Raw genomic sequence first — 25,245 nt, 5'->3', positions numbered from 1 at the left:
GATAGCTACAGGTTTAAATTCGTGGGTGTACCTCCGTTGTTTTAACATAGTGAACAAAATGTATAACTTGTACTAATTTTAGGATAAGCGATTGAGAAAAGCATACGGACTTTATATTTTTCATTGAAATGCTTTTAGTTTTTAAGCTAGATCCCGGAAATGGGTAAAAAAGTTTGAGTTAACTCCCGCTCTGCGGTTAACTTCTGTCATGTTACCATAACAATGGACAGAAGCAAATTGGACAAAATAATTACACGTTTCCAGGTGACAAATACATTTCAGTAAAGCGGAAATGTTGGTTATATTCATTACTTAAAGACCGACTGTTGCTATTGCTGTTTTTGTTCGGGCCCTGTAGATGCTATTAGCCGTTAGCACAGCTGCAGAATTTACTCCGATGCTAACTGTGTCGTCTCTGTAGGCGCGTGCGCGCGGATACCTCACGAGAACCGAAGTGTGGCGCGCGCGTGAGGACTTTGAGGAGATCGTAAGGGAGGTAGAAGGAGATCTGATTCATTTAAGATGGACTGATACGACCTTATCCATCCCACACTTTACAGACACAGTAAGTAACTTCCTGTCAGAGGTTGTCACTGCATTTAATTCAAGATATTCCACTGAAAAACTGGATATGACTTCAATAAACAGATTATCAGTTTTTGATGTATATAAAGAAAGGTGAATAAATATGCCTGCAGCCTATTTCAAATCAATAATCATATGCTACCTGCTGCAGATAGTTAATAAAGTTCTAACACTTTGATAAAATAAATTTAAGCACACAACTGTTATGTTCAAGTTTTATTTATGTGATCTTGAGGGCCACATAAATAGTTATGGCGTGCCAGATTTGGCCCGCAGCCCTTAAGTTTGACACATTTGCTCTACAAGTTGAAATGTTATGTATAAAAAAAAATTATCTAAAGATTTTGGCTTCTTTATATTGAGAACTTTTTCTGCCGCTTTCACATAAACATACAGTTTTATTTTATCACATTATTTTTGTCCTGTATTTTGTTGCTTTTCCTTATATTTAGTGGGGGTTTTATGTTTATATTGTCTTAATATAATTTTATTTCTCTGTTCCTTTATTTACCTGTAAAATACATCAGTTGTTGCGTGTATGACTAGTGGTAACCAAATAAAGTTGCCTTTAGTATTCAGGAAGAAGAAAAACATAATGCCAAATAAATCAGTTAATTGTATACAAAATTAAAATGATTATTGATAAACAATATCTTTTAAAAGACAGTTTTGTGTACAGAGGCTTCATAATAAATTTTATTTATGGTTTCGGGTCTTTTAATGCCTTTTTGTTTATTGTTTTTGGTCGTTGTGTTTTATTTTGGATATTTAAAATGTCTTCCGGTTCCAGCGTACAAAATGAAAGTTCATTAGTCTTTGCGATGGCAAGCTTGAATTATTTTTGCAATTATGTTTATATTAGCTGAAAATGGTTTCAAAACAACAATATTATCATTTATAGCTGATTTCTGCGATAATTTACTGTCTTGTGAAATAGAATAAATTAATGCACCAATTTAAACAATACAAATGTTATGGTTTGAGTTACCTGCACCTATCCAGCATCAAATATCCAAGCATCACTGGAATTAAATTCAAAGAGATATGGAAAATGTTAGCCGATTCAGCCAAAAATCCAATGTTTTCAATACTTTCATCCATGTACTGACAGGATGGAGCATGTCTTCAGCCTGCTAGACGTTTACTGAAGCCACCAGACCCAGAACTAGACGTCAGTACTTCCCAGAGTCCAGATTCCCTAGAAGAGGAGGGACAGGAGCGCTGTGTCCACCCGGAGAGGACAGAAGCTGAAAGGGAGGATTGGTCCAGCATTCCTCTGAGATGTGATGGAGGGATGATGGAGAGCACAAGAAGGTCCTCCGTCGTCTGGAGCAGTCCAGAGCTGGACCATAATGTCTACCCTCAGAAAGGTGAAACGTTTTTCTGCTAGTTCAGCATTCACTGTATTTTATTTCAGCTGTTTCTCAATTTAAAGTTTCAGGTTTTGATCTTTAAAAATTGGAGGACAGGATCTGCCTCCACACTCTAAAACATTTGAGCCATACTTGGTTGTGTCTACTATGTTCTATTCTTTAAATCAAATAAATTCAGCGTGTTTTAGACTTTTAACCAAAATGTGTGAGTTTGTAAAAGATAAACTTGCAGTAGTAAATAGTGTAAATTTTTTTATTAATTTAGTCAAACACCCAACAGTTTAATAAACTAGAGTTTTTAGGTTAGCACTTAAAAAAGTGGAAGAAGAAAAAGACAGGGGTGGGAACTATTTCCCAGAATGCTTAGTGGCATCTTTCCACTGAGATGGAAGTGCGTTACATTGATCTGACTCTAGTTTGTTATTAATGTAAATGTTTATTTTAATGTCCTATTCTCACTAAATGTTTTTTTTAATCATAATTCATTGTGACGTTTAATAAAATTCATTATCAGATCAGAAATTTTGTTCATGCAAGAATTTAAATTATTCTAAAGTTAGTCGTTGTATAATAGAGAAATGTGTCTCTTTAACTGGGTGAAGGCAGTTGTTTCTTGCATATTGTGAAAAGATTATTTGGCTTCAATTGCAACTTTAAATTAAAACTAGCAATTCAATATTAATGAACTGAAAAAACAATGTTTAAACAACTTGTCTCTTGTTAAGTCAACTTAATGAGGTTTAATTACCGAGTTAAAACCAAAACAATTTTCTTGTTGACTTAAATTGCATTTCCAAGGCAGCAGGTGGACTTTCATTTCCAAGCTAAACCACCTTCTAGTGTTTTACAGTGCATAAGTCACACATTTAGATTTGTGTTGACATAAAACTGAATCTCTATTTGCAGTGTTGAGTTTGTAATCCTTCATTCAGGTTTCCAGCAGTACTGCCTGGCGCAGGAGGTTCCCCGAACTTCACAGGCGCTGCGTCTCCATAGAAACACTTTGACCATGGAGCTGGTCTGGCTCCAACAAGCTATCGACAGCAGGAAGAAGGTAGGAGCCAAAAATCCCTCTATGCTGCCATTTTCTGAAGGTTTTTCTAAATGTTTCCTTGGTTATTGTTTGAAATTGCAACACCTGACTATGACTTAATGTTGGCATGAAAAGGTTTCGTGATAAAGCTGATACTTATCGGGAAACCTTTGTTATAATCTTTTGTGCTTAAATGTGGGAGAAAGTGATGATAAAAAAAGTTTAGCATGTGGAAAATAAACAAAAGAAGAGAACAACTTCTCAGACAAATCTACTCGACAAGAAAATTTTTGAAAGACTTCAAAGAATTGTCTCATTTGAAGCAAAGTCTGAAAAATAAACTTTTTTTAAATTTGAGTTAGATGCTTTAATGTATTTATTACTTAAGGAAAACACACAGGAAGTTCAGGGAAAGTACCAACTAAGTTTCAAGCTTGGCAGAAGCATTTCCAGATTTCAGAAAAGCTTCAGCAGTGTTAATATTTTGCATCTTTGTGATGGTAGGAAGAGCTCATCCTACCATCTAATTTTAGCCTGTAGCTGCACAACAATCACTGTTTTTAATGTGTTTATCTTATGTTTCTTTACAGTACCTATCGCTGAAGGACAAACTTTACAAAGTCGAACGTTTGGCTCCTGACTCACCCTAATATCATCTTTGTTGAAAATGATTAGTATTTATTATTTATGATATAATGTATAATGTGGTGCATTTAAAACATGCATGTAAAAGGAAATAAATTATATTTTTCTACAAAGATATCTCTGCTTTATCTGATGGACCGTTATTATTTTCCACCAGTTAGTCAGGAAAGTAGCTCATTCAGCTTAATTCAAAAGCTAATCTTTGGTTAAACCTGATCCATTGTGAAAAAATCTGATAAAAATGATCATTTAGGAGGTTTGTTGTGTAATTATTCCACCATAATGGTTTGTAAATATCTTTAAAACAAGGCCTGACACAATTAATCGTGATTAATCGTCAACTAATTTAGCAATCAATTAATTGTTAATTGGAGTATAAAGACTCAAATATATGCATTTGCTGACACAAAAAACAACATAATGAGAGCAATAAGTAAGCCAAAACTGTACAAAATATATACATTTTGCGATTAAGATAAAAAGAAATGTCTGTAAATATGTTCTGCCCAAAACTTATTGTCAGTTTTAGTTTCATTTTGTTCAAATTCTGTAACAGAATAAATCCTAGTAAGCATCTTTTGCTATCCAATTAATCAGCTAACAACAAAAATAATTATCATATTAGCCCTGCGCTGTGTTAATGTAACTTTTCACATGTTGATGTTAGAAATATGTTTTGCTACAAGCATACACTAAAGGAATGCTGTGTTGATGAGTTTTAGTCATAAAATGTTTATTTTCTCTTTTTAATAAGGTTTTGCATTATTTATCTGTATGTATTTTTATTGTCGCATAAAAACCGATTAGGTGGTTGAATGAAAAATCTGCAGATATTTTATACGATTGATCGGTTAATCATCAGAATGATCAATTAGTTTCAGCCCTAATTAAAACTCCTGATTAATGAAGTTTATACCCATTATGAATGTATTTTTAAACATCCTATCGGAGCTGCGGGTCTGGAAACCTGTTGATAGTTTTGTATTTGAATGTTCTTTGTGTCCCAAACTTATTTAATAATTGCTTTTGGAGAACACATGAACAGGTGTGGAGGTTATCTTATTGATTCAGCCCACAGCGCAGAGACCCACCCACTCTCCCCTCCTCTGTCACTCGCTTTTGTTGTGGTTTCTGTCGATGGTTTGGCCCACAGAGCCAGCCCTCGTTGGCCCTGCTGCCATGGCAACCAGGAAATACTCACCGCCGTCAAAGTAGTAGTAGTGTCCGCGAGAGAGGGGGGCAGAGATCGGAGCAGAACGTGGGGAGCGGGAGTCTAGACGGACCACAGCAGCAGAAGGGATCGATTTCCACGTCCGGCTGTGCTGAACCTCGTCCTCCTGTAGGTTTGTCACTAAACAGTGTTTGCTGCAGTTAAATCAGAGGTAATCTGTGTAAAAATGTGTAGCTGCTGAACAATGTTTTCAGAGAGTTCAATGTGCTGTTTTGGGATTTAGAATAGATGTGTGGTGAGAGTTTTTTAATATTTCCCTTTAATAAATGGATGTCGCTCAGAGATGGCTGCCAGCTCTGCTGCGCCTGTCAAAAACGTGGTGGTGTTCAGGAATGGAGACCCCTTCTTTGGCGGACGCAGGTTTGTGGTCAACCAGCGTCAGGTGGCCACCATGGAGGCCTTTCTGAACGAGGTGACCCAGAGCATCGGCGCCCCGCTGGCTGTCCGGACCCTGTACACCCCCCGGCAGGGCCACAGGGTCTCAGACCTCCAGGACCTCCAGACGGGAGCGCAGTACGTCGCTGCCGGCTTCGAGAGGTTCAAGAAACTGGAGTGAGTACTAAAAACATTTCTATCGGAGAACTTTCTGATTCTTAATCTCCCAGAAAACATCACCATCTTCTGTTTTGTTACAGCTATCTGCATGCAGGGTTAAAAAAGCAGCCTGGAGCTCGTAATGAAGCACAGGTAGGCCTCCTGCACTGTCCATCACTCATTAACAACACTCTAACTGAGGGGATTGCAGCACAAGGCAAGTAAAGTATTGAACACATTAACCTTTTCCATCCTGTTGACATTAAGTTAATGCAAAGTAACTCATACAGGTGGTAAAATCACTCAGAAATAAAGTTAAAGGGGACAAAATTCACATTTTGAACATTTTTACACTTTCATTTGTCTTCTAAAAACAGCCCAAGCACTTTAAAAACTCCACACAACCATTGTTTGGCAGTAAGTTCATTTTTGTTTCAGAAAACCAAACTAGATCCAGAGGTTGTAACTTTCTGGATGTTACAACCTCCATAACGTAACGTCACAAATCAGCAGACCCCGTTACCTAGCAACCCCAGCAGAACTCCGCCCGTTACCTAGCAACCCAAGCTGAGCTCCAGCACGCTCGGTCAGCTGGATTTCAATGGCTGCTGGAAAAGACAAGTATTTTTGTTGTTGACTTGCTGCATTCTTGTTGATTGTGCACGAGGCTCCACTGTTGCTCTTCAGAGATGCACGGTTGTATAATTGTGCATCTGTTTGCAGCCATTGTCACGTGCGAGTGTAAACGTTGGGTTGGGGGGGCGAGGCCGACAGCAGATTATTTGCATTTAAAGTGACAAGAGGCCAAGAGGTTCGTTATGAACTGAACAAACTGAAATCTCATTATCTAAGAATAATTTTGTGCAAAAAGTGTAATGAACATGTTTTGTGTAGACCATAGATCTATCCTAACCTATTCAAGGAAGCATAATAGGTCCCCTTTAAGAGAGCTGAAGTGGAATGGGACATAGGGGAATTATTGAAGACACTTTTGAAAGTATGTTATTGTTTTTAAATCACAAAGGTTATTGAGATCTTCAGTTCTTCTCATATATTTTCAATTGGATTGAAATCAGGGATTAACTGGGTTATTCCAGCTTCTTCATCTTCTTATTATTGTGAAACTAACCAAGAGTTTTCTTGGCTGTTAGCTTGGGATCATTGTCTGTTTTGTCAACAATGTCATGGCACATTTCTCCTTCTCGTACACGAGTCCTGCCTAATTACCATATGCTGAAAACAAAAAGTTAGCATTCCTATCACAAACCTGGTGTGTACAATGACATCCAAACAAAATATGTTCTCCCAGTATGTTTTGCAGCAAACTTCAACCAAACTTGAGCTTTTTTTTCGTCAGTGGAGTCTTGTGCAGCGAGCAATTAGCACATAATTTAATCTGCAGTCATATTTGTCTCAATTTCTTTGTTTACATCAACTGCTTGAGTTGTTATTAACCTCTGCTGCAAAATGTCATATAAAAACCCTATTAGAAATATTTTGATTGGGGAAAAATGTTAATTTCTTCAGCACTTATGTTGCTTACTGCATCTAAAAACTAGATAAATCAAATATGAAAGTCTTTTTAATGTGTTCAATTACTGAGATAAGCTCTTATTTGCCTATCAGTTGTAAATGCCTTTTGTGCTTGCAGTACCACTGATGTCAGCGGTTGTCATGTAAATTGCTTGAAAAGTGGGCTAATCATTACTGCGCCTCTCATTTTCCCCTTGAATTACTATAGAGTCTTTAACTACAGGTGGATAATAGATTAGCCTTGCAGATTGAACCCGTTTTTATCAGAAAAAAGTTCTGAGTTACAACTGAATCCTTTTTTTCTGCAGGTTTTTGCAAACTAAACTAAAGAGTAAGAAGAGAAACTCTTGTGTTTTGCTTCTTGTTTGTACTCTGATCCGCTTCTTTGCTCTTGGTCGTAATTTGTTGGTGTTTGGTGAAAACCATAAAACATTCAGGAATAAATGTGTGACTCTTTCATTTGGATTTTTAACCAGAGTCATTAGGTTTTAAAGTCTTACATGCCAGTGTTGTGGTTACCGTGGAGAAGTGTAATAAACGTGTGTGTGTGTCCATTTAATCCGCTTTTCACACAATCCTATCAGGGCCATGTGCGAGTCCAGGCAGGCTTGGTTTGATGCTCAGACTGGGCGCGAATTAATAAAACGAGTGCGACCTCACAGAAATACAGAACGGCTTCTTTGTTCTGATATCAGCCACATATTTGCGTCTGATTGCTTTTATGTGAAAGATCTTTGAGAGGATAACTCAAATCAGACACGGTAAGTAAATATGCCATCTAAGGACTCTTAGAGCGAGCGTAGTTTCCATGGCTGCCGCTCTTGAGTTTACACGAGCAGAATATCTAAATAGTCATTATGCGTTTGGGGAAAGTGAGTTTGCTGGGGTGGATATGGATCTGGAGAGTGGAGGCGGCGTAAATGCGATGAGTGGCGTTTAAATTGATCAGACTGCCAGACTGTGATGTTCTGCATTTGATTTTCTAAATATCGCCTCCAGGTAAAAGTCATCCAGAGGCCCAACGTTTCAGCCAAATGGAGGAAGTTCATTCCTGTTCCTTGCATTATTCAGTATGTTTGATAAATCTTTTACACTCTTTTAACTTTTTTCCTATTTTCTTATCTGATGATCACAAAATTCAAAATAGTGTATTTTTTGTGAAAGGCTCAAAGTAGTTCATAAATATTCAACGGTAAAGAAGACAGTACAAAGTTGTTTTCCCCCCCCCCCAAATAAAATCTGAAAAGTGTGGTGTGCATTTGCATTCAGCTTTCCTGAGTTAAAACTTTATATCTCCACATTTTACTCCAGTAGATTCAGAGAGCTGATGCAGATGAACACTTTTTGTCATGTTTTTAGGTTGACGTTTTCAATTACAAATTTACTTTTTGTTTAACAGAAAATGCAATAATGAATAATTTAAGTTTTTTATCCATGTGTTTGGCCTTATATTATGCAAGCAAGTTCTCGTTACTTGTTCGTTACTTGGAATAACAGACTAAAAATTTTTCTAGAACAAATTTGACCCCAAAGGAGAACCTCTGAAATCGTTTTTCAGACCCACAATCACTTCTTTTTTACTTTGAAATATTTCATGTTGAAACTCTGATTCCCCACACCATGATACTGCCGCCACCATGCTTCCTTTTTTGGATGATGGATTGAACAGAATCAATTCATATTTTAAAGTTATCAAACTTGAATGAATTAATTAAAATTAAGATGAAAACATAAATGTCTTTGTCAACCAGTGCTGTGAAGAAACTAAAGTTTGGAGTTTACCTGCAGAGAAGAAGTTTTTTGCACTTAATCACTGATATAATACATAATTTGACTCTTATCTTAAAGTAAATTGAGTTCAGTATCTTGTCACCGGAAACTTTTCTAAATGTGTTCCTGTCTTTTTAACGTCCCTGTCAGTGTATTCCGTAATGGAGATCTTCTGTGTCCACCTTTCCGGTTCATCATTCCTCGGAGTTTGCAGCAGGACCTGGATCAGATCCTGAGTCTGATCACCGAGAAAGTCAGCTTACGGACTGGAGCGGTGCGAAGGTCAGGCAGAGCACAACACGCAGTCCTCCGAATGCAAACATGCAGCGTCGTGTTAGGGCCACATAGAAAAGAAGTTGCACGTTTCTGGCAAAAAATCTCAGGAATTTTCTAGAAAAAAAAGGGAATTTCTGAGTTTGAAAAACTTTTTTAAAAAATTGAAATTGAAAAATTTCAGATTTCTGAAATTTCCACATTGTTTCTAGAAGATTTCTGAGATTCATTTCAGAATTTCTCAGTTTTTTTCTCACAAATTCTCAACTTTTCAAACTCAGAAATTTCCTTGTTTTTTCAGAAAATTTCTGAGATTATTCTTTAAAATTTATTAATTTTTTGTAGCAAATTTGTAACCTTTCATCGTCGGAATTTTCTGTGATTCTTTTTCTATTATATTTCTGAAATTAATCTTAAACTCTTGAATTTTTTCTAGCAAATTCTTGACTTTTGATATTCAGAAATTTCCTTATTTTTTTGCAGAAATTTATTAATTTTTTTACATAACCCGCCGGGTTTTGGTGCCGTTCCTTTGCAGGCTGTTCTCTCTGGATGGAGCCTCCGTTTCCTCGGCCGGGGAGCTGCAGACCGGCCGCTGCTACGTTGCTGTGGGAACCGAAAGGTTCAAGAAACTTCCATATGTGGAGCTGCTGGTTTCAAAAGCTGCAGAGAGGTATTTTACATAATCTGTATGTGTCTGGAGATGATTCCACCATGAAGCATAAGAAAACTGGAAAACTAAGCAGCAATGATGCAATGGTTTTCCTTTTTGTTGTTTTTAGACATTATCCTGAGAAGAGGAAACTGCTGAGGAGAACACAGGTTAAAAAATCACCTTAGACATTTAATTAGTTGCCTTATTTTATTATGAATGAGCATTTAATAGAAGAGCCTACAGTGATGTGTGGAAAGTATGATTGGTAGATTTCAGTAGATTTTCTAGAATGAACATGAAAATATTTTTAGAGAAAATTGTAGATTTTTTAAAAAAACCAAAACAAAGTTTTTGGTTGAAAAGTAAAAACAATTTTTTATTAAATTAATCTCAAAAATTTTCTAGAAAAATATAAGGACGTTTTTGAGTTTGAAAAGTTGAAATTTTTCCCTCAATTTCCATGTTTTTTTCTAGAAAATGTCTGAGATTAAACTAAAAATTTTAGTCTTTTTGTGGAAATTTACTCCTACTTTTTTAAATATATTTAATGGCCCTAATACGCTGTCACAGAAAAAACAAGGCATTAGTGAGGAAACATAAAGCAGAATAGTATAACGTCAAGTTTCTGTAGAGATGTGCAGGTAAACTGTGAATATTTGTCAGTCAAATTATTGTTTTTCTCTCAGAACAGAAAAGCAGGAAGCGGTCCTGAAGACCGGTACAGTGACTCAGCTCTCCTCGACTCCCCAGAGGTAACTCAGATTTAATTCAAAAACACAAATTAAATGTTTCTGTAACTCGTATTAATTCAAGAAATAAAGTTATAAAATAAGGAGAAGCTCTCTCTGTTTCATTAGCTGATGCTGCGGCTGCTTGTTATATTAGCTTAACAAACGATTCAGAGAGAAACTTCAGGTGTAAATCTGTATATTTCTATCAGAATGTATATTGAGCTGTTAGCCTGACTTTCAGTCCGATGGCCGGAGGGTGAAGTCAACAGGAGACGAAGCTGCAGCTCTTCAGGAGTCGCAGCGGCTGAGCAGGAGGGAGAGAGCGGACGAGGCGTCCGGATACTTCGCCCGGACCGTTAAAGTTCACAAGAACAGAACGCAGAGCAGACCGCTGCTCACTGACGGACCTGGTGACGAACGCTGCTAAATCTGACCCAAACCCCTCGGAACATTTTACCACGTTGTCGCATTGAAACATCACACATTTGTGTTTTTTATTTGGGTTTTTATCTGTCAAAGGAAACAAATGTAAAAGACAAAATCAACATGCAACACTGCAAAAACACAAAAGTATTTCTGGTCTAGTTTCTATTGCAAATATGTAACTGCACTTAAAATAAGACAAAACTAATTTACAAATAACTATTCAGCAAGATATAGGAGCTTGCTTCAGGTAAATAATTCCTAAATGTTGATGAAAATGTACTTGTTCCATCTGCAGATTATTATTTGTGCAGCACATTTCAGCAACAAGGCATTTCAAAGTGCTTTACATTATAAAAACAAAAATACAATGTCATAAAACACAAGGTAACAATTGAAACTTTACATTTAATCAAAAATGTTGGTCAGTGTTTCATTTATTATGGTCGATACAGAATTATTCACTAAAAATATGTAGAAATATAGTAAATCCAACCGTTTCAAGTTGAAAACCAGCAGAAACCTTTATTGTGGAATTCTATTATATATATATATATTTGTTACAGGTAAGCCAGGTGTGCTCAAAGCAGAGGAACGGACAAACAGAGAGGAGGCTCACGGTGCAGAGGAGGTGCAGGAGGACGAGAATACGGCTACAGAGCTTCCTGTTGATCAGGTCGGCATCCATGTTTCATTACGTCAGAATGTGTCTGAAATACAGTGAAATAAAACTCATGAAACTGTTTCTGCTACCTGGAAGGCAGCAAGGTGTTTGATGAAAAAACAAGACGAGCAAATTTCGCCAAAATAAATCAGACATTTTGAGATTAATCTCAGTAATTTTCTAGAAAAAACAAGGACATTTCTAAGCTTGAACAGTTGAAAATAAACTAGAAATAAACTCAGAAATTTTGAGCTTAATCTAATCATAGGATTTCTAGAAAAGAATTTGGAAATTTCTGAGCTTGAAAAGTAAAAAATTTGCTAGAAAAAAGAGAAATTTTCAGATTTATGTCAGAAAATTTCTAAAAAAAACAAAAAAACAAGGACATTTCAGAACTTAAAAAGTCAAACCTTTACTAGAAAAAGAAAATTAGAAATTTTGATAATAATCAAAAGAGCTCGTTAATCTCAAGAAAATATTTGAAATGTGGAAATTTCTGAGCTTGAAAAGTCAAAAATTTGCTGGAAAAAAGAGAAATTTTCAGATTTATGTCAGAAAATTTCTAAAAAAAAAACAAAAAAAAAAAAACAAGGACATTTCAGGACTTAAAAAGTCAAACCTTTACTAGAAAAAGAAAAACAGAAATGTTGAGAATCAAAAGAGCTTGTTAATCTCAAGAAAATATTTGACTTTTGCAAATTTTCTGAGTTCCAAAAGTTGAACATTTTCTGAAAATTTCCAGAACATTTCTGAGATCAAACTATTTCTCAGTTTCTTCTAGCATTTTTTTACTCTTCCCACTCAAACATTTTCTTGTTTTTTTTTCTAGAAGATATTTTGGTGCAAATTTACTCAGTTTTTCCATCTGCAATGGCTCTGATACGTCACAGTAAAAAAGGCATAAGCCAGAGGTTTGGATAAAATTTTAATCCGATTCTCATTGTTTCCCTAAAGACAGTTGCAGAAACAGTTGAAGATGAAGACTTAAGCAACACGGAGGCTCCGGTGCAGAACTCCCCACAGGTGGGCAGCGTTTAAATAACTCTTTGTTCAACGTGATTACACCTAATCCCAGGTTTTCTCTAAATACATCTATTTATTTACTGTTAAAAGAACAATGCATGATGTTTCTCTAACTATAAAACATCAATTTCCTGAGACATGCAGAAAAGAGCGAGCAGCATCAACAGGAGGCGAGTGGAAAGCAGGTAGAGTGAGAGAGTGGGTGTTTAAATCACCAAATGAATCCTGTTTAACTGGGTCGTTTTTATGGATAATTTTTTTCTGTATGAAAGGTGAAAGCATCTGAACAGCAGCTCAGATCCTGGTATAAACACCCACACGTCAGTCTGTCTGCAACGAGACCACGGACTGTACATTTCCACTAATAAACTCTAAAATTTGGAGATGTCAGAAATTTTCAAGAAAAAATAAAGACATTGTCTGAGCTCAAAAAGTTGTACATTTGTGAGAAAAACGGGAATTGAGATTAATTTCAGATACTTTAGAAAGAAAATCTTTAAAAGAAATTAAATTTTTTAAAGTTTTCAAAACAAAACAACCTTAAAGTTGTCAATTTTCATGAAAAACAAATTCAGATTTCACATATTTAAAAAGAAAAACTAGAAAGGTTTCTTTGAAAATTTGTGAAATACATCAACATTTTAATAAATATATTTTTGGAGCTCAGAAATTCCCCATGTTTTCTCTATATATATGAAATTTAATTTTTTTAAGTTTATGAATTTAGAATTCACACATTTTTCTTGAAAATTTCTGGAATTAATGTAAAAATTTCTCACAAATTAACTTTTCAACCTCAAAAAGTTTTTCCTTGAAGTTTTCTGAAATTAATCTCAAAATTCCTGAGTTTCTTTGCAAAAGTTTACCCTTACCTGTAAAAAAAAAAAAAAAAAAAAAAAAAAACAGTGGCTCTTGTACAGCGTTGTAGAAAACAGTTTCTGTTTTTGTGTTTAGAAAGAGGCTGAGCTGAAGCCGAAATCGTCACCGTCCCACTCGGAGGGGAAGATCAGGGAAGAGCAGGCGACTCTGCCGACTGCACATCTATAAAATCCTGGAGAAACTTTGCTCTTCTACTGGTTTTAATGGTTTCCTGTGACAGAAGAGCCTGCAGGACGCTTAATGCCGTCTCTGACTGAATGAGTAGTATCTAAACTGTGACACTGAGAAAAGTAAGATTTGTTTGTATTTTGTCTTTTTTTTATCATAAGACATAAATATGAATCAAAATCCAACAAATCTCTGAAAAACCTGCTGAAAGTGAGATTATTTAATCTGTTCATCCTGTTTAAAAGGAGCAGGAACCAACATTCAGTCCTGCATCTTAATCCAACTTAAAATAGTCCAAGGAGATCATGCAAACATTAACACGTTTTTCATTTTCCTATATATGCCATTGTTGTTCACTCTTCTTCATTCAAAGCAAATATTCTTGAATTTCTAGAATTTTCCACCCTTGAAATATAATTTTTACGGATTAGTCTTTATTTTTTCTGGGTTTTTTGTTTTCATGTCTTGGCAGGAAGGAGAGCCTCATTTCCCATCTACAGTGCATGAAAAGTCAGATGTTTTCATCGTATGCAAATTGTTAGTTTAATACATGAGAATATATACTTTTTTGTTTGAATCAAATAAAAATTAGATGTGCTTGACTTTCCTCAGTAGTTTAGTACTAAAATATGACATTTAAAGTGACAAAGTCCTTTGTGTCTTAAATCCATGCATGTCAGCTGTCCTTTTAATTTAACGTTTCTTAAAGTCAACTCAGCAATTTAAAAAATAAAGGCTACTTAGTCATATTTATGTATTAAAGTCTGATATTTAATCAAAAATAAATATGGAGTGAATTGTTTTTATTTTAATTTACAGTTAAATAAATGAGATTCACTAAATTGTTATCTTAACCCTTCATTTGAAATAGATTATTGGAAATATTTGCCAACAGAAATAAGGATGAACTGATTGGTAATTACACCAAAAATATTTTAATCATTAATGTAACAAAATCAGAGCAACAAACAGGAAATCCACAGAAATTCAGAAGAGACTGAAGAACATTTAGATCATTATCAGCTGGTTTTATTAGTGTTTCTTGACCCGACTTTGGAAAAGAGGAAATTATTTAGTTAGTTAGTTACAGCTTGACGTATAAAATGTCATTTTCAAACAGTTTTGTCGTCTCCCACAGAAGTAAAATCTAGAAATCTTTTTCTATGTGAGCTCCATAAATCCTGTCCTCTTCCTCCTTTTGAAGTCCAACATGAGTAAATCTGGAAGAGATTGTCCTTCCAAGACGTTTTCTGCCTCCAGTCCTGCTAAAGATGCAGCTTTGCTTTCCTTTTCTTCAACAACTGCTTTATCTCCATCGGAGCTGAGGTTGGCTCTCGTTGTGCCTGTCAGTATCTTTGGCTTCAATGGAGCTTATAACGCACAGAGTGACGCCTGTCATCGTGAGGAACATTCCCACTACGGCCCCTGCAGAAGCAAGTGGAGGAAAAACATTTTTACTGACGCATGAAGACAGAAAACGGTGAATAATAGATGCTGCAAAGAACACATGACTCACGTTTGCCTCCAAACTCTTCCCCCAGCAGCTTTCCCGTCAGCAGAGTGCAAAGGAAGGTGAGAGAGTTCGCCACAGGAACAGCAAGAGACAAATCTGGATGGAAAAGGCTCTGATTTATTGAGCTGTGTTTGTTTGTTTGGCAGCATATTAGGGTCATTCTACATGTAAAAAGAGGAGGAAATGTCCGCTTAAAATCTCAGAAATGTATTAACTTTTTTTTTTTTTTTTTGAAAGAATTGCATGGAAATTTCCAGTTTGAAAAGTCAAAATTTTGCTAGAATTTTTTTTATTTAATCAATTTTCAAGAAAAACATTTAGATTAACAAAACTGAGTTTGAAAAGAAAGTAAAAAATTTGCACACAACAAAAAAAACCCTGAATTTCTCAAGAAAAAATTTCTAACTTTGAAAAGTCAAAAATTGGTGAGAAAAGAAAATAATCATTTGAGATTGATCTAACAAAAATTTGAAGAAAAAAATATATGGAAAAATTCCTAATTTGGAAAAGTTAAAATTTGGATAGAAAAAAATATATATTTTGAGAATAATCTCGGAAATTGTCTAGAAAATTCTGGGTTTCAAAAGTCAAACATTTTCTTGAAAAAATATAATATTTTAAGAATAAAATAATCTCAGAAATGTTTCCTGGAAAAACTTGAAAATTCTGAGTTTGAAAAGTCAAAAAAAAAAATTTTATCTAGAAAAAACGTGGACATTTTTGATAAAAAAACAAAACAAAAAAAAAAACCCACCTTAAACCTTTCATACTCTGAAATGTCATTTTTATAGAAAAATTCTGAGATAAATCTCAAAGTTTCTGAGTTTTTTTCTAGCAGATTTCAGAGATTGTCTTTTTTTGCCATCAATTTCTTTTTTAATCTAAAATAGCCATTATACCATTGCACACATGAGACATCAGTCATATCACCTCTGAATTGTTTCTTACCAGTTGTTGACAGCGTATAAAAATAAACCAGAGAACCACTCTGGTTTATTAGAAATGGGACCAAATACTAAAAAAAATAAAAAAATACGTTATTATCATTCAGCAAATGACAATAAAGATTACAATTAAACAGGAAATATTTCAGAGTTTTACACCAAACCTTTATGTTTAGAAGGAGAAACTTGATTTCAGCGAGCAGCTGAAAGACTCGGTTGGTTTCTGTCACATTTTCTATCCCCTCTGAACCTTTTTTCAGGAAAGGGTTTGTGCAGCCCCACAGCAGCGACACCAGCACCAAACTCAGCACCTCCGCTTCAAACACACAACACCGTCACATCCCAGCATCACGGTTAATTTATTATCACACAGCAAAAATACACTGCAGTTCACTGAAAATGGAGCTAAAATGAAAGCAGCATCTGCTACGTAAGTCAAACCTGCACGGAATATGTTTCATTACTGACAGACTAAGTAAAATAGTTTGTTTACAATATTTTTAAATCATAAATAATGAAAAAGCTAAAAGCAACAAAACTAAAATGACTCTTTTTCCTTCTTTTGCAAACTGAAGGAAGTTTTCACAATTTTCCCTTTTCTGTTTTCAAAAACACAACTGTGTATTGAATAAGAAAAATTAAAATAAAAAACGATCTGAGTTTTGGAAATTGTATGCTTTTTAGAGTTTTCATAAACATTTTTCACAAAAGACTGTTTCGTGGAGTAATTTCTCTTTAGGTTTAAAAATTACAAAATGTAGAATCAATAATGACTACGAAGCAATTTAACACACATTAAACATTTTTAAAATAGAGCGAATAAAAGCCAGATTTGTTAGAAATAGTGAAATACCCGACTGGGTCGCTAACTTCAGCGTCAGAAACAACAAGCAGGAAGTTAGCAACTCGCTACACCTGATGAAGAGCTGCGCTACTTCCTTAGCATCGTCTGTGTTAGCTTTCCAGCTAGCTAAAAAGAAAGTTGAACGTTTGAATAAACTCGAATCCAATGACAACTATAAATATGGCTAATAGTATTTTAAAACAGCACCAATCGAACCGATTCCACTCACCTATGGTCACCATCGTCACGTCAACTGCATCTTAGTCGCCTAAAAGTTGCGTTCAAGATCACTCTGGTTGTTCGTTAATATTTTTAAACCAACCGACATTTATTTATATTCTCACGTAAACTGTGTATGGTGTTTAAGATTATACTTTAAAAATATAAAACCAGTTGAAATATGTATATCAGTTTTACGTCGACTTTATTTTTATTGCACTAAATGTCATTTTGTTATTTTAACTTGTACCCATGAATGTACCATTCGTGCTTGTGTAGCCAAGTCTCTCCACTAGAGGGCGCAGTAACTCCTAAACAATCGTTGGCCTAATACATTTATCCACTTGCAGCTCACTTTGAGCGCTACACGTTACATTTTTAAGGGTCAGGTCATCCAAAACTGTTTCTTTGTAGATGGAAGGGAATTGATTTCTAGCCATTTTGTCTAGTTTTTAGTGGCACACTTGGAAATTAATGAGTCTTGTTAAATCCAATAATTAAATTGCACAATAATCACAGCAATATTTGCATTTAAATACAGCAGTATTTGTATTTGTCAACCAGCAGAGTTAAAATTAGTCAAATTGCCTCTGCAGTTGCCAAACAGCCTGCTCTGCTAATGACTCTTTGTGTAATTTATTGAATCACATAACTGACATGTAAACAAACCAATATATATATATTCTTATTCATACATACATGCCTATGAGAGTTTTTTGTCAGTTTAAAACTATGTTTTGAAAGTAACAACCTTTAGGCAGGTACGTTTTTATTAAGACCACGTTTCTGTTTTAAAAATGTTTATTTTTATTGGTCTGATTTAATAAGTTAAACGCAATGTTTTTATTAGTTTTGAGAAGAAAATCATCATAATTAAGAAAATATAAAGTCTTGAAAATATTGTTCTATGTGATTAATCTATGTAATCTGTTTCACTTAAGGAAACAAGTCACTAAAACCAATTAACTTTTCAATAATATTCTAATTTATTAAATTTGGTAGTGTAATTATAGAACTGAATTTGTAGCCGTTTCTTGAAAGTCTAATTTTGAGATATTTTCTGATTACTAAGCAACAATAAAGGGATTCATACTTATTCTACTCCATCTATTATTTATATGGAGTGCATCACAATGCTTCTGGAGAAATTAAATCCTTGGTTAAAACCTAAAACATTGTATTTTTTTTATTATAATCAAGACTCAAAAAGAAAGACAAACAAAAACAAAGACAAAGGAGCAGTGAAAATAAAGTGCAAAATACTTTAGTGTCAAATTATTAAAGATTCACATCAATGGGTTTTGCTGACAGATGCTAAACAAAACATCTTCATTGATTCTTCATTGAAATACGTATTTACTTCCTGTAAACCTAAAGCTAATCTGTGAGGAGAACACAAAGACAGAATGATGGGAATTAAATCTGTTACACTGTCATCTACTAAATCCATAACTGCTTCCTACGTGATCATTCTGTTTCCAAACTAGTGAGCAGCGAACAAGTTCACGGATGTTTGTAGAAAACGTTGAGAACCATTCCCTTGATGTTTTCTCAGAAAACACTTCCTTCATAATCCACAGTTTGTTCCCTGTAATCTGAGCACTCCAGTTTCCAGGCTGAAGAAGATTCCCGCAGGGTTCAGTCAAGTCGTGTTGGTTTGAATTCAAACCTCGGCCAGTGGAGCTGATTGCTATGTGTTCAGTGGGGAGGGCGTGTCGTGCACGGTGACCACAGTGGACTCGCTGTAGTCGCTGGTGGTGCTGAACTGCTCGGAGTGATTCCCGTCCGCTCTGGACAGCTGGAAGCCGTCCTCGGACACCGGGTTGGAGTGGGTGATGCTGCCCGACACGGAGCTGACCCCCAGGCTGTTCAGAGGAACGCTGCCGTTAAACGTGGACTGGGACGTCTTCGGACGAGGTTTGGAGCCCGCCCGGCCCCCCAGCAGTCTGGACTCATGAGTCCGTCTGACGAGCAAAAAAATACGAATTTTCTAACCAGGCTGCAAACATCTCGACATTTTAATAGTACAATAATGTAAGAAATCAAATAAGTATGAAGGTGTGTTAGGGCCGTTGTTTATGAGTGAATTTTTAGATTTAGATCTAAAAAAAAAAAATTCAAAAAAAAAATTCTGAAAATTTTAGACTTTTTAAACTTAGGAAATGTCCGAAGTTTTGACTTTTACAACTTACTTTTTAAATGTTTCTGAGTTTAAATAGTTGAAAAATTTCTAGAAAAAAAAAAAAATCAGAAATCTTGAGAATAATCTTTGAAATTTTCTAGAATTTAAAAAAGAAAAAAAAAGAAAAAAATTTGCTAGAATTTTTTTTTAGATTAATCCCTGAAATTAAAAAAAAAAGTACATTTAAAAAAAAAATAAAAAATTGACTCTTGAAACTCAGAAATGTCCAAGTTTTTCCTAGCTAATTTCTGAGTTGATTCTAAAAATTTCTGAGTTGTTAAATAAAATCTTTTTTCAACGACCCCAACTGTGTTTCCACTGCATATGTTATATTAAACTTTCTCCACTGGAAAAACACAAAATCTTTCCAAGCATTTTTGTCTAGTTTCTAATGCAAATATCCAACATTTCAAATAACATAAAACAAACTTACAAGTAGCTTTTTAATAAAGATATGGAAGTTTATTTTAAGTAAAGAATTTAATATTTATTTCACAAAAAATAGTGTTTCCTCTGGCAGGTTTTTTCACTTATTACAAGACATTTTAAAAATGTATACCCAAGAATTATTGACTCAAAACAAGTTTATTAATCTTGATGAAAAGTTGCTTCATCAGGGCAACAGAAAAAATCAGATATTTCTCGCTGGGCCTGATGAAAAGCCTGAACGCTGCAGAAGGCATCCAGTTCTCCCTGAAGTGGTAAAAATAGATGCAGCTCTGGATAATCAATATGCAGGAATGTCATCTTACCTGTTGTACGTCTTCAGGACGATGAGAACAAGAGCAAGAATGATGATGATGCCGATGACAATGACAGCAATCATAGCCCCAGAGCCTGAGAACCGGAAACAGACGTGAGCCTGACGAACGGCTGCTTTTCACTTACATTTGCAGAAATCACATTTTATCCTCTGGCTGTTTAGAGGCTCAAACTTCCTGCTGGGGTCTGGAGCTGAAAGTGGCTTTTTTATAACTTTGGCTAAAAGATTTAACTAATGGTTTTAAATATATATGCAAGTTTTTGCAAAAACTGAGGTGTTTTTCCAGTTTTCCTGCCATATTTGCAAAAATGATGTGGAATCTGGAAGTTTTATTTTTTTTCCATCTCACAGAAAAAAAAATCCGTCTTCGTTTTAGCAAATTTTTTATAATTATCCTTATTTTAAGTTATAAAAAATAGAAATAACATGGTGATTTTTTACAAACTACAAGTTTTTTCAGCAATATTTGTGTTGAATTTGTACAGAAACAATGCTGAAAGTAGCTAAAAGTCATATTTATTTAGATAATATATTTTTTAGAGATGTTTCTCGGGATCTTCCAGATTTCATGCAATGGAAAAAATAATTTTTTGCTGAATTTTATGTTTATCTTTATTTTAAATAATAAAAATAGAAATAAAATGATAGTTCTTTAAAAATTAATCTATTTTTTCCCAAAAAAAATCTTTGTAACATTTAAGTTTTATTTCATTAGACTGATGGTAAAAATGACTTTTTAAGCTTTAAAAGTTGCAGCGACACATAAATAGAACCTTCAATATAGCAGTTTTCTTATTTTATCAATCAAATCTAAGAAATTTTCTTCTCTATGCTGCCAAATTACATCAATGTGAGAAGATTAATATTTAAAAAGTACTTATTGAATGCAGAAGCTGTGATTTTTTTCATATTTGATCAGTTTTTATCAATACATTCTGCCACAATGAGGACAAAATGAAAATGATTTCATACCAAGTGTTGCAACACACCGACAGCATCACTCACAAGTAAACAAAACAGAGCAAATATTTTCTCCTGCATGCACGACGGACTGTCTAGTTCACCAGACATAAAGTGAAATGAAACCAAAACATGAGCAGAATGTAAACTTGGTTCTTACTCTGGATCAGAATTTGTTCTCTAGATTTCGTCACTGAGGTTGTGTTCGAAGAAGCTGTGGTGCTGGGCGCAGACGAAGCAGATGAACTCATTTTCAGCAAAAACCTGCAAGAAAAAGAAAAACTTTCAGCTTTTTTCCAACAAATCGGAGATACTGAAGAACATCTGCATTAATTTTCGCTCAGTTGAAGATGAGAAAATAAATTTGTAATAAAAAAAAAAGAAAGAAAGAAATATGTGGCACAGCAGGTTTATTTGTCCAGCTCTGTTTTGGTGCATTCAAAGTGCTTTCATCAGACAAAACGGAAAGCCACGTTACACTTTCAGATCTCCATCTAATCTAGTGATGTGCGTCACGCAGAGATCCTCTATTGTTTTGGAGGATCCCTCACATCGTTCAGGAAACGAGCCGCACACAGCCGTGGGTCCCTTCCCGGTGGAGACAGACTTCCTATTTGTGAAAACATCACACCAGCTGTCACTCAGTGGTTAGATATACTATGAGATTTACGTAAAGCTGCAGTTTGTACGTTTTATAAATAAAAATATGTTTGCTACATGACAGATAATCTGTGAAGAGATCAAACTCTTCCACTTCCTCCCTGAGCTGCTTTGCCAAAACATCGCTCCCGACCAAAAACAACCAATCACAGCCAGGAGGCAGGTCTTAGCGCTGTTAATCAACGCTGCTAAATGTGCTAATGGCAGAGAAACAATTTACTGTTACAGAAAAACTGTTTATCTGGCATAATTAGTGGCTATGCTAACTAGCTATAGCACTCACAACATGCAGCATATCAGCAAGAATGGGAAGGGGGAGGAAGGATGAGCAGCACAGCATGAGATCGTGATTGACAGCACCAAGACATCAAGTCTCCTGGATCTGATTGGTTGCCTCCAGTTAGCACTGAAGGTGAAGGAGCTTAAACTTTTTACCATTTTTGTTTAAACTGTCACTTGGTCATAACAGTACAATATGAGAGATAATCTGTGAAAAAAATCTAGCTCCTTTCTCTTGTCCCAGTGCTAGCTAGAAACAACCAATCAGAGCCAGGAGGCGGGTCTTAGTGCTGTCAATCATGACTCCATCCCTTGCTCTTTGCTGCTGCTACATGTTAGTTAGCAGATAATCGGTTTTTCTGTTACAGTGAGTTGTTCCTCCACCATTAGCACACATAACAGCGCTTTCCTGAGGATGATTGGCAGCGCTAAGACCCGCCTCCTGGCTCTGGTTGGATGTTTTCTTCATAGGAGCTCAGGGTTGAGGAGGTTGATTTTGTCACAGATTACCTGTCTCATATTATACTGTCATGATATGGTGACAGTTTTAACAAATGTGTAAAAACCATCCATCCATTTTCTTACACCCTTGTCCCCTAATGGGATCAGGAGCGTTGCTGGTGCCCATCTCCAGCTAACGTTTTGGGCGAGAGGCGGGGTCACCCTGGACAKGTTGCCAGTCTGTCGCAGGGCAACACAGAGACACACAACCATGCACACACACACATTCACACCTGGGGGCAATTTGGAGAGGCCAATTAACCTGACAGTCATGTTTTGGACTGTGGGAGGAAACCGGAGTACCCGGAGAAAACCCACCATGCACAGGGAGAACATGCAAACTCCATGCTGAAAGACCGGGGCCTGGAATCGAACCCAGAACCTTCTTGCTGCAAGGCAACAGCTCTACCAACTGCGCCACTGTGCAGCCCTGTGTAAAAACCATTTTTTATTAAAGTTGCACACTGCAGCTTTAAGCAGAATTTAACAAAATTAAATTTTCTCTCATGCGACATGGAAATATTGCTAGAATTCTCTAAATTATACCTAAAGTACCACATTATATCTCATCACATAATGTGCAGTAAGCATTTTAAATTCAGGCGAGTCACAGTAAAGCTGCAAAGCGCCGTTTGAGGCTGAACCACAGCGTTCAGGGAAACAGGTGGAACTATCTTGTTTAATTTGCATTGGCAGTAAAAAGCTGAGAACCCGGCGGATGGAAACTCAGGACATAAAATCAATCTGCTGCCGTCTAAATCTGATCCACCTGTCTGAGGATTGCAGTCAAATGAGCTGGAATTTATGCAAAACATTTCAATTCACAAAGATATTGTTCAGCTACATCAAGTTATAAACCACAGAGGTTAATTAAAAGATGCTACTGACTGCAGTTATTATAGGACATTTTATTTAGTTGTAGTTTGAAAAGTAAACTTCTCAGAAAAGCAGAAAACAAAAAAGGGAATTAAATATGAAAATCTGAGAATGTATCTGGTGCTTTTCTAAAAATGTCAAACTTAAATGGTGTTTGTTTTCATTTTTAATTTTATTATTAAAAATAATAAAATTAAAATTTACTTTATTCAGGCAGCTGCAAGTTTAACCCATAATCAGCTCAGATATTTTGAATTTTCAGCTAAATCTTCCCTCTAAAATTTTTTATTTCATTAACTGCAAGCTTTTGTTTTCCTATGAAATCCTGAGAAAGTGTTAAATTTTTCCATGCAGCTACACTAGGGATGCACTGATATAATATTTTGCTCCGATGTCAATATCCAACATTAATATTGATTAATATTGATATTGCCGATAACGATATTTACCAATCTTAAATATATTTCACCACCGTTTTGACATGCAGATGGAAACACGATGAAAATAAATATCTGATTTTTAGCACTTCGGGTTTATTTGTCGGACCGATACGATACGTAAAAAAATTATTAGTATTGGCTGATATCGATCCTAATCTTTACATTTAAAATATCCATTTCCATTTTCTTACACCCTTGTCCCTCAGTGGGGTCGGGAGGGGTGCTGGTGCCTCTCCAGCTAACGTTCCGGGCGAGAGGCGGGGGTCACCCTGGACAGGTCGCCAGTCTGTTGCAGGGCAACACAGAGACATACAACCATGCACACACACACTCACACCTGGGGGCAATTTGGAGAGGCCAATTAACCTGACAGTCATGTTTTTGGACTTTGGGAGGAAACCGGAGTACCTGGAGAAAACCCACCATGCACAGGGAGAACATGCAAACTCCATGCAGAAAGACCGGGGCCGGGAATCGAACCCAGAACCTTCTTGCTGCAAGGCAACAGCTCTACCAACTGCACCACTGTGCAGCCCACACACATTTAAAATAATGAAGTAAAAATGTTCATCCCGCAGATAAACTATAATCTTTATTTTTATGTTCAGCCACATATTTAATCACTTTTACTTTTCTACTCACAATCAGCTGCATTTATTTCATAGCTTTAGCTGCACGATTGAAAAAGAAAAATATTTTAAGTTTGTAATATAAAAGCTTCTCCTTGACATCTCCTTCCCACGTTTATCACCAATGTTTTATCCTGTAATTTATGGGAAACTGCAGCGGCCCACGCCGGTTTATCAATCAAAGTTTACAAGCTTTGCATGTCCAGGAGACCAATGGGAACTTTCCATCTAAAACTGAAGAGGTGATAAAAATAAAAACCTGACTGACATGAAAATGAAGAAACAGAAAGTCGAAGGAATCAAGATTTACTTTTTATTCCCTAGAGATGAGAGTTGCGTTGGATGTTTCTGTGTGCGGAGCGAGTTCTGCAGCTTCCTGCTCATCAATGAATCTTTACGTGTTGACATTAAGCACAAAGGTTAATAATGACGGAGACTTCCGGTTGGAATGCGTGAGGAGTAGACGCACGCTTGGACTGCTGCTACATTTGTGCTTTCTATACCTTTTTAGAACCCCATCTCCTTTATAAAGATTACATTTTTTCTTTGTTGCTGTTGTTAATATTTCTTTCAAACTTACTTCGTCATGTCCAAGGCCAAAGGAAAATCCTCTGAACGAGAAAGAGATGCGCCGCCGGCTACTGCTAGTGTAACATAGTTAAAATGGTTCGGGTTAAATCCTGCTAAAATGYACCATCTGCTGGTAAAAAGTTGTATTGCCTTCACCTAGAAAGAGCGGGGTATTATGGGTAATCCTCAGAGCCATGAGGATCACCGACGAGGTAACGTGTCTCTGCCATGTCATAAAGAAATATTATTTATGCATTTTGTGCAATGTGTTTATGGTTTTCGTTTTTGCATATTGTTGAAATATGTTCGGTTTGAGTCACGCTAGTTCTGTTATTATGTCGTTTT

General features: G+C 35.8%; 4 protein-coding genes across 10 annotated transcripts in view; 2 read left to right on the top strand and 2 right to left on the bottom strand.

The window, feature by feature from the left end:
• Nucleotides 1-53: 53 nt before the first annotated feature.
• Nucleotides 54-4,091, top strand: iqcc (IQ motif containing C). Its single transcript, XM_008399919.2, has 5 exons — nucleotides 54-264; nucleotides 422-565; nucleotides 1,697-1,955; nucleotides 2,891-3,012; nucleotides 3,582-4,091. The coding sequence occupies exons 1-5, from the start codon at nucleotides 223-225 to the stop codon at nucleotides 3,639-3,641; spliced, it is 627 nt and encodes a 208-aa protein (XP_008398141.1). The 5' UTR covers nucleotides 54-222; the 3' UTR covers nucleotides 3,642-4,091.
• A 624-nt stretch (nucleotides 4,092-4,715) lies between these two features.
• On the top strand, nucleotides 4,716-14,356 carry dcdc2b (doublecortin domain containing 2B). 6 transcript variants are annotated; one of them, XM_008399929.2, is made up of 13 exons: nucleotides 4,716-4,979; nucleotides 5,149-5,419; nucleotides 5,503-5,554; nucleotides 7,934-8,004; nucleotides 8,855-8,986; nucleotides 9,516-9,650; nucleotides 9,760-9,799; nucleotides 10,319-10,384; nucleotides 10,605-10,773; nucleotides 11,353-11,462; nucleotides 12,405-12,473; nucleotides 12,608-12,658; nucleotides 13,428-14,356. In XM_008399929.2, the coding sequence occupies exons 2-13, from the start codon at nucleotides 5,151-5,153 to the stop codon at nucleotides 13,518-13,520; spliced, it is 1,257 nt and encodes a 418-aa protein (XP_008398151.1). In that variant the 5' UTR covers nucleotides 4,716-4,979; nucleotides 5,149-5,150; the 3' UTR covers nucleotides 13,521-14,356. The 6 variants fall into 6 exon arrangements, with proteins under 6 accessions (XP_008398151.1, XP_008398150.1, XP_008398154.1 ...); XM_008399928.2 differs by having other exon boundaries at nucleotides 4,884-4,975; XM_017302366.1 differs by having other exon boundaries at nucleotides 4,889-5,018.
• A 167-nt stretch (nucleotides 14,357-14,523) lies between these two features.
• Nucleotides 14,524-17,112, bottom strand: tmem234 (transmembrane protein 234). The gene is made up of 5 exons (XM_008399927.1): nucleotides 17,051-17,112; nucleotides 16,142-16,293; nucleotides 15,982-16,048; nucleotides 15,037-15,129; nucleotides 14,524-14,945 (listed from the first exon to the last, which is right to left on the bottom strand). The coding sequence occupies exons 1-5, from the start codon at nucleotides 17,061-17,063 to the stop codon at nucleotides 14,827-14,829; spliced, it is 444 nt and encodes a 147-aa protein (XP_008398149.1). The 5' UTR covers nucleotides 17,064-17,112; the 3' UTR covers nucleotides 14,524-14,826.
• Nucleotides 17,113-18,288: 1,176 nt separating this feature from the next.
• Nucleotides 18,289-25,245, bottom strand: part of ncmap (non-compact myelin associated protein) — a 28,191-nt gene continuing 21,234 nt past the window's right edge. Inside the window, exons 1-4 of one of the 2 annotated variants that reach the window (XM_017302526.1) lie at nucleotides 21,424-21,684; nucleotides 21,106-21,209; nucleotides 19,975-20,059; nucleotides 18,289-19,004 (exon numbers count right to left, since the gene is read on the bottom strand). In XM_017302526.1, the coding sequence (XP_017158015.1) occupies nucleotides 18,731-19,004; nucleotides 19,975-20,059; nucleotides 21,106-21,196 (450 nt within the window). In that variant the 5' untranslated portion in view covers nucleotides 21,197-21,209; nucleotides 21,424-21,684 and the 3' untranslated portion in view covers nucleotides 18,289-18,730. Of the gene's footprint in view, nucleotides 19,005-19,974; nucleotides 20,060-21,105; nucleotides 21,210-21,423; nucleotides 21,685-25,245 lie in introns of those variants that run through there. The other variant, XM_008399935.2, reaches the window with a different exon arrangement.

The sequence above is a fragment of the Poecilia reticulata genome, linkage group LG22 (genome assembly GCF_000633615.1).
Source record: "Poecilia reticulata strain Guanapo linkage group LG22, Guppy_female_1.0+MT, whole genome shotgun sequence".
Lineage (NCBI taxonomy): Eukaryota > Metazoa > Chordata > Actinopteri > Cyprinodontiformes > Poeciliidae > Poecilia > Poecilia reticulata.
The sequence above is the reverse complement of the archived record's forward strand: the minus strand, read 5'-3'. Positions and strand labels throughout refer to the sequence as shown.

Bases quoted from the DNA above. Each gene is read 5' to 3' on its own strand.
- tmem234 (XM_008399927.1), bottom strand. The intron at 16,049-16,141 runs GTTTGGTGTAAA...TATTTTTTTTAG, and splicing joins TTCTCCTTCTAAACATAAAG to TATTTGGTCCCATTTCTAAT. The intron at 15,130-15,981 runs GTAAGAAACAAT...TTTTCCATCCAG, and splicing joins TTATACGCTGTCAACAACTG to ATTTGTCTCTTGCTGTTCCT.
- iqcc (XM_008399919.2), top strand. From the start codon at position 223: ATGGACAGAAGCAAATTGGACAAAATAATTACACGTTTCCAG. The intron at 265-421 runs GTGACAAATACA...TCGTCTCTGTAG, and splicing joins AAATAATTACACGTTTCCAG to GCGCGTGCGCGCGGATACCT. The intron at 1,956-2,890 runs GTGAAACGTTTT...TCCTTCATTCAG, and splicing joins TAATGTCTACCCTCAGAAAG to GTTTCCAGCAGTACTGCCTG.
- dcdc2b (XM_008399929.2), top strand. From the start codon at position 5,151: ATGGCTGCCAGCTCTGCTGCGCCTGTCAAAAACGTGGTGGTGTTCAGG. The intron at 5,555-7,933 runs GTAGGCCTCCTG...TATCGCCTCCAG, and splicing joins GAGCTCGTAATGAAGCACAG to GTAAAAGTCATCCAGAGGCC. The intron at 8,005-8,854 runs GTATGTTTGATA...CGTCCCTGTCAG, and splicing joins CCTGTTCCTTGCATTATTCA to TGTATTCCGTAATGGAGATC.